We start from the raw sequence: 7,741 nt of genomic DNA on the forward strand, positions 1-7,741 counted from the left end.
GCTTGTCTACACTTACAGTGCTGCACTGCTCTAGCGCTTAGTGAAGACACTACGTACACCGATGGGACAGCTTCTCCTGTCAACACAGGTACTCCACTTCCCTGAGAGGCGGTAGCTATGTCGACAGGAGAAGCCCTCCAATCAACATAGGACCATCTACACTGGGAGTTGGGTCAATATAAACTGCGTTGCTCAGGGGTGTGAGTTTTCCATATGTTTGTAGTGTAGACCAGGGCCTCATCTTGACAGGTTCATAAAGTCTTCCCAGGTAGACAAAAACTGAATTTCTAATGAGGGGGGGAAAACCAAAGCCCCACAACCTTTCAGGCCTTCTTTACCAAAAAAGGGAAAAGAGGAGAGAAACCCAATTTTTGGCACTCTGCAGTTCGCAGCTCTAAGTCTGCAACTAAAAGTTTTAAAGAGTTACTCTGTGTTTTAGTGATCTAGAGAGACAAGGTGCATGAGGTAATATCTTTGATTGGACCAACTTCTGCTGCTGACAGACAAGCTTTCAAGCTCCACAGAGCTCTTCTGGTCTGGGAAAGTTGCTAAGGGTTGCCTATACTTAGAGTGCTGCAGCGACGCAGCTTCACCGTTGCCGCTGTAGTGCTTAGTGAAGACGCTATCTACGCAAAGGGGAGAGGTTCTCCGTTGGCGTAGTAAGTACTCCATCTCCTGCAGAGGCAGTAGCTATGTTTAGGGGAGAAGCCCTGGGGTTGACCTAGCACTGTCTACACGGGGAGTTAAGTCAGTACAACTACATTGCTCCACACCCCTGAGTGACAGTTATATCGACATAACTTTGTAGTGTAGACCAGGGCTCAGAGTATCACAGCTAAACACAAGATGGAACAGACTGTTTGGCAGACGTAGTTAATACATATTTCAAGGGACCATTCGAGGTGAAATGACCTGTTTCCTCCCTATGACTAGAGGGGTGTTAAGGAAGGGGAGGGGTTGTTAGTGGGTTATAGATTGTTGTAATAAGCCATAAATCCAGTGGTCTGATCTACACTATAGACTCAGGTTGACGCAAGGCAGCTTACATTGACCTAACTACGTACGTATCTACACTAAAATTTTGCTCCCGCTGACGTAACTCACCAGCTACACCAACATAGGGCTTGTCTACACATAAAGCCACTGCAGTGCTTCTGGCGAAGACGGTGGTTTGAGCATTGGCCTGCTAAACCCAGGGTTGTGAGTTCACTCCTTGAGGGGGCCATTTAGGGATTTAGGGCAAAAATCTGTCTGGGGATTGGTCCTGCTTTGAGCAGGAGGTTGGACTAGATGACCTCCTGAGGTCCCTTCCAACCCTGATATTCTATGAACAGGAGAGAGCTCTCCTGTCAGCATAATAAAACCACCTCCACGAGAGGTGGTAGCTATGTTGGCGGGAGAAGATTCCCTGCCAACATAGCGCTATCCACACTAGCACTTACGTCGGGGTAACTTATGTCACTTGGGGTTGGGGGATTATTCACACCCCTGTGCGACATAAATTATGCTGACATAAGTGGTAGTGTAGGCATAGCTTAGGCCTTGTCTACACTATACAAGTTTTGTCATCAAAAGTCAGATTGCATTGACAAAGCAGTGAAAGTGTACACACAACAATGCTCCTCCCACCGATTTAATTCTCCTGCTTCGCTGACATAAAACCACCTTGACAAGCGGCATAGAGCTTTTTGCGACAAAGTTGGAGCGATGCCGTGTCAGTATAGACAGTGCACTTGCTCCTGTCACCCTAAGTGGCCTCCAGGTGGTGTCCCACAATGCCCATCATGACAGCTCTGGTAAGCAGTTTCTCTTCTGCTGCCCTGCAGCCAGGTACAAAGGCATGCACCCTCTCCCCCCCCCCCCTTAAAGCCCCAGGAATTTTTGAAATTCCGTTTCCTGTTTGCTCTCTGTGGACAACCCACATCATATGTTCCTGGCTGACCATGCCAGCTTTCATGCTCCCGCCTGGAGTACACCAGAGTTACTGGATTTGTTGGGTGTGTGGGGAGAGGAGGCTATGCAGGTGCAGCTCCGATCTAGCCATAGTAACTTTGACACCTACGAGCACATTGCTCATGGTATAGATGAGATGGGGCACAAAAGGGACATGCAGCAGTGCCGTGACACATACATACAAGCGATGTAATTACTGCAGCAGTTGTATGCCCATGTAAATTAGGTCAACTTAATTTTGTGGCATAGACATGACCAGTGTCTCTATTCAGTCCATGATTTTTAGCGTCTAGCAAAGTTATGAACTTAAGCTCCCAGGCTCATCTTTTGAAAGCGTTGTGCAGGTTTCCTTTGAGGATAAGGACTGACAGAGTGATCACTTTGTGAAAAGTGTTTAGCCATAATGATATGCTGTTTTTGTCTTTTATCATTTTCTTGTAAGAGTTCATTAGAGAGCATAGTGATTGTCTGGTTCTACCCACACTTATAGTTTAGTGAGCTACAGTCATTTAATATAAACCAATCTCTGTTTTCTGCCCTCATCACTGAACAGAATTTTTTGAAGACACTCCAAGAAGATAGGCTAGCCTGCATGCTAAAATAAACAATGCAGGAGAATTAATATAATTATCAATATAAGAGGCTACTTTAGTCTAAAGCCAAATTTTTTTTTATTAGTTTCCAATACCTCATTCTGCCTGTAAAAGCACAACTCACAGTAAGAAAACCTTTCAACTCTAAATATTCTCTCTTTATCCTCTTTTTATACACAGTATATTTAATATTATACACAGACACACCAAGAAATGCCAACAACAGTCAATTTTAGCCGATGAGAGAACTTAGTGGACAAGCATCCACATTATCCCAAAGCAGCACAAGGAGCACTGATGTGCTCCCAAGGGTGGAGAGGCCCAGAGCACTGAGTTACCCTGTTGTTCTTAGGCTGCATCTATACTGTAAAAAACGTTCAGACAGGTAGTTTTCCCCCTGCTTATGGTGGCAGCAGTAGAAGCTACAGCACAGACGGGGGCAGAAGCCTTTTCACCCACTCAGCAGGATGAGTGGTTAGAACTGCCCAACTCCCACTGCGCTGGTGGTAGCGCAGGAGCTAGGGAGCTAGGGAGCTGCTCCAGCTCCATGTTACAGACCTCTTTGTGCTTTGGTATGGGATGCCAGGGCAGGTGGTGGGTTGGTGCTGGGAGGGGAAAGGGATCCCGTCTAGGGGAGCTCTCAGGCAGCGGGGAGGGAGAGGTCCACAGAGGTGAGACATTGGGGAGCTCTGGGGCAGTGGGGGATTTCCATGGGGATGGGTTGTGGTCCTTTAGGGCAGTGGGATGGGAGGAAATCCACATGGGCAGGATGCAGAACTCTAGTGCAATAGGAGGGTTTATCTATGGGGCAGGTTGTGGAGTTGGAGGCAGGCCAGTGCCGGGCCGGGGGGAAGGAGATCCTGCCCGTGGGGGAGGGGAGCAGGCCGGTGCCAGGCGGGGGGGGGGGGAGGAGGAGATCCTGCCCGAGCGGGGGAGGGGGAGCAGGAGATCCTGCCCGAGCGGGGGAGGGGGAGCAGGCCGGTGCCGGGCGGGGGGGAAGGAGATCCTGCCCGAGCAGGGGAGGGGCAGGCCAGTGCCGGGCGGGGGGGAAGGAGATCCTGCCCGAGGGGGGGGAGGGGACAGGCCGGTGCAGGAGGAGGAAGGAGATCCTGCCCGAGGGGGGGGGAGGGGGCAGGCCGGTGCTGGGAGGGAGAAGGAGATCCTGCGGGGGGGAGGGGGCAGGCCGGTGGCGGGAGGAGGAAGGAGATCCTGCCCGAGGGGGGGGGGAGGGGGCAGGCCGGTGCTGGGAGGGAGAAGGAGATCCTGCGGGGGGGAGGGGGCAGGCCAGTGGCGGGAGGAGGAAGGAGATCCTGCCCGAGGGGGGGGGGAGGGGGCAGGCCGGTGCTGGGAGGGAGAAGGAGATCCTGCGGGGGGGAGGGGGCAGGCCGGTGGCGGGAGGAGGAAGGAGATCCTGCCCGAGGGGGGGAGGGGGCAGGCCGGTGGCGGGAGGAGGAAGGAGATCCTGCCCGAGGGGGGGAGGAGGGGCAGGCCGGTGCCGGGAGGGGGCGAAAGGGGCAGGCCGGTGCGGGAGGAGGAAGGAGATCCTGTCCGAGTGGGGGAGGAGGCAGGCCGGTGCGGGTGGGGGAAGGAGATCCTGCCCGACGGGGGGGGTAGGGGGCAGGCCGGTGCGGGTGGGGGAAGGAGATCCTGCCCGAGAGGGGGAGGAGGGGCAGGCCGGTGCCGTGAGGGGGGGAAGGAGCAGGCCGGTGCGGGAGGAGGAAGGAGATCCTGTCCGAGGGGGAGGAGGGGCAGGCCGGTGCCGGGATGAAGATCCCGTAGGGCCAGGCAGGCAGGCAGGCCGGGAGGGGAGAAAGATCCCAGCAGGGTGGGAGGGGCGGGCGGCAGGCCAGGAAGGAAGGAAATCCCAGTGGGGGGCAGTGAGGGGAAGGGGATCCTGCCCCGAGGTCCTATTGACAATTCCAGGGGAAGTGGGCGGGCAGCAGGCCGGGGGGAGAGGACGATCCCGGCGGCTAGACGGTGCTGGGAAGAGGGGCATCTCACTCGGGGAGGAGAGGAAGGAGATCCCGGCTGGGTGAGGCGGGCGGCGGGTCCGGGCCCGGAGGGGAGGGGGATCTCGCCCGGCGAGGTGTGTCTCAAGCGGCCCCTTCCCCGCTCCGCCCGCCCGCCCGCAGCGAGCTGTGCCGAGTGACAGGCGCTGGGGCTCCCTGTGAGCGGGCCCCCCCGCGGCCGGCGCCCCGGGGGGCTGGGCCGGTCACTGCCCCTGGAGCCCGCGGGGGGCCGGAGCCCCAGTCCCCTGCCCGGTGCCCGGCCCGGCAGCTCACCCCGGTGCCGTTGTCGCACACCACCACCTTCCTGCCCAGCGCGTCCATGCTCCGCTCCGCGTGCGTCACCCGCAGCCGCCCGCCGTCTGCGCTCAGCGCTGACTGACACGCCGCCGCCTCCAATCAGCGGCCGGCTCGGCCCTGCCGCCTGCAGTTCCCGCTGCGGTCCGACCCCTTGCGGCGCCCCGTTTTCTGTCGGGTCCGCTCCCTTTGTGGTTGTCATGGCGGCGGCTCCTCCTGCAGGGCGCAGGGCCACTGACCGCGGCCAGGAGACCGTGACAGGTGAACTGGGCCCGGCACGGCGGGGTTGCTCTGGGCAGTCAGCGCCCCCGCGACATACGGAGAGCTCCTCCCCCCCCATGGCACCCCCGACCCCACGCCACCCCCAGACAGCTCCACCCCTGCCCCATGGGCACCTCACCTCCCCCCCACAGGCACTGCTCTGCCCCAACCCTCCCATACACACAGCCCCCCCACACCCCTCATAGTCACCTCCCACCCACCACCCACACACAGCTCCAATACTGCCCCCGCTATCCCCATAGATACCCCCACTGCCCCAGCCTGACACAACCCCTCCCCATGGACATCCCGCCGCTTGGGCACCCTGCACTGCTGGCACCCCCGCAGCCCCATAGATACCCCCTCCCGCCACCTGACAACCCCCACCTCTGTGGGCACCTCTGTCCCCCATGGTCACCCCTCTGCCTCAGCCTGACACAATCCCCATCCCCATGGACATGCCCTCTCTGGCCCACAGCTCCATAATCCCCCCACATACACTGGCCCAGAGCTCCACCACTCCGCCCCCCCAAAGAGCTCCCATAGATACACCCTCCTACTGCCGTAGAGTTCTACATCCCACCCTCATGGATTTCCTTCCATCCCACTGCCCTAGAGCAGTGGTCTCCAAAGTGGGGTTCGCGCACGGGGGTGTGCGGCAGGAGGAGGGTTGTTTGTTTTGTTGTGTTTTTTTGCTTCGGCGTGGCGGGGGTGCGTACTCAAAAGTTTTTTACTGATAGGGTGCGCGATCAAAAAACTTTGGAGACCACTGCCCTAGAGGGCCAAAACCCATCCCCATGGAAATCCCCTACTGCCCCAGAGCTCCACAATGTCTCACCCCTGTGGACCTTCGCCCCACCCCCACTGCCTGAGAGCGCCTCATCCCCATGGACACCCCCTGCCCCAGAGTTCCACAACACACCCATATCCAAATATTCCCTCTACAACACTCCTCCCTCATGAACCAAATACCTAGGAGAAATGACTAGGTCCTCTGAGTTATTTAGGTATCTGCAAACCTAAAAGATCCACTTCTACTCATTTGAAAAATATGGAATGAAGTCATCAGGCATGTTCTAACAAGGAACTAGGTGAGGCAAGGCACTTTATGTATAATCAGAAATAGTTGGTGTTATCCGTGTATTAAATCCAGTCTTTAGTTGAGCTCAATACAGGCAAAGGGAGGGATAAATGATCATTTTACTGAACATGTTTCATTTTCTGATGCTTTACATATAATGAATTTACAATATCCTCTTAGAAATCTGTAAATAGAATGTCCTTCCCTAACAGTTTTGCGCTTTTCTGCTTGGCAAACATTTTGCATTTTTCAGTGGGTTCTGAATAAAGAATGAAATAAACATGTTTTCTTACTTTGCTTCTTAACATCTGCTTTTCTTGCACACCCCAAATTCCCCTGGATTTCAATGAAATTTTTGGATGGACAAGAAATGTGGTATCAGATCCTCATTTTTTCTCTTGTATCACTGGAAATGTCAGGCCAACATTGGAAGTAGTGAAAAGTGAAAGGCACATAAGCACAATTTGGGGGGTGGGTTTGGGGGGTCCTAACAAAATAGTGGCCATTGTGTTGTTCTTTGATGCCTTTAAAATATTAATTTTTTAAGTGCAATCTTGGGGAACGTTCAGATTTTTAAAAAAATCAGAATTTGGGTCTAATACTTGACAGGTTTTTAAACTAATTATGTCCAGATTTTGAGACTGATGAAGAAATAGGGAGTTATGTAGTAAGACGAGGAGGCTACTCAAGCAAAGATGGAATAATTCGATGTGATACAGCTATAATGGAAGGGCTGCATCCTGGTCATTTTGGAGCAGCAGCTTTGACTGGGCATGACCGTACATTTATTTATAAATGTATATATATGTATATTAATATATACTTTTAAAAAAATGTATGAAGTATTGGGATAAAAGTGGGGACCTTAAAGTTAGAACTGTGCAAATAACTAATTTTTTGGTTTGCTAGCTGAACTGAAATTTGTTTAAAAAAAAAAAGTTTCAGGTTGACTTGAAATGAAAGCTTTAGTATTTTTTGGTGAACTGACAAAGCTAAAAAAAAAATTGTTTTTGACTCGAAATGAAATGTTTGATTTTTTCACTTTTTTTAAAATGAAATTGAGGTAAACTTAGTTTTGAAACAAACTTGAAACATTTCTTTTAGAAAATGTCAAAACATGCAATTTTGGGGGAATTTTTTGGGAAGGTTTGGCGGAGAAGGGTTGACCAAAACAGTTGGGGAAATTTGACATGAATTTGCAAAATGTTTTGGCTGACCCAAATGTGCATTTTATGGTGAAAAAAGTTTTGTCTGAAATTTTTCACCCAGCTCTACTTGCGGAACTGGTTTGGAGCATTTTTTTTTAATGGAAACTTAACGCCCATCAATCCTGAAATATTAACTAACAATTGAGGCTGACACCACTCAACTCATTTGCCCATAAGATAGTGTGGTTCAAAATACAACACCAAAACCAAACTCAAGATTTATCAGAGCTGCGTATTTTCAACATTACTTTATTACCTTTTTTGAGGTCAATGGGTCTAGGGCAGAAAAAACTTGCAGGAGAAAACCTAGGAATATATAAAGCTAGGGCAAAATATTAAGAG

The 7,741-nt window shown here is 52.4% G+C and overlaps 1 protein-coding gene across 1 annotated transcript in view; it reads right to left on the reverse strand.

Moving 5' to 3' along the window:
• The window catches only part of ACTR2 (actin related protein 2), a 44,793-nt gene extending 39,883 nt beyond the window's left edge, over nucleotides 1-4,910 (reverse strand). The window contains exon 1 of the mRNA XM_065401701.1: nucleotides 4,829-4,910. Within this exon, the coding sequence (XP_065257773.1) occupies nucleotides 4,829-4,876 (48 nt within the window). The 5' untranslated portion in view covers nucleotides 4,877-4,910. The remainder of the gene's footprint in view (nucleotides 1-4,828) is intronic.
• Nucleotides 4,911-7,741: the final 2,831 nt, after the last annotated feature.

Source organism: Emys orbicularis, chromosome 3 (assembly GCF_028017835.1).
Source record: "Emys orbicularis isolate rEmyOrb1 chromosome 3, rEmyOrb1.hap1, whole genome shotgun sequence".
In the NCBI taxonomy this organism is placed as follows: Eukaryota; Metazoa; Chordata; order Testudines; family Emydidae; genus Emys; species Emys orbicularis.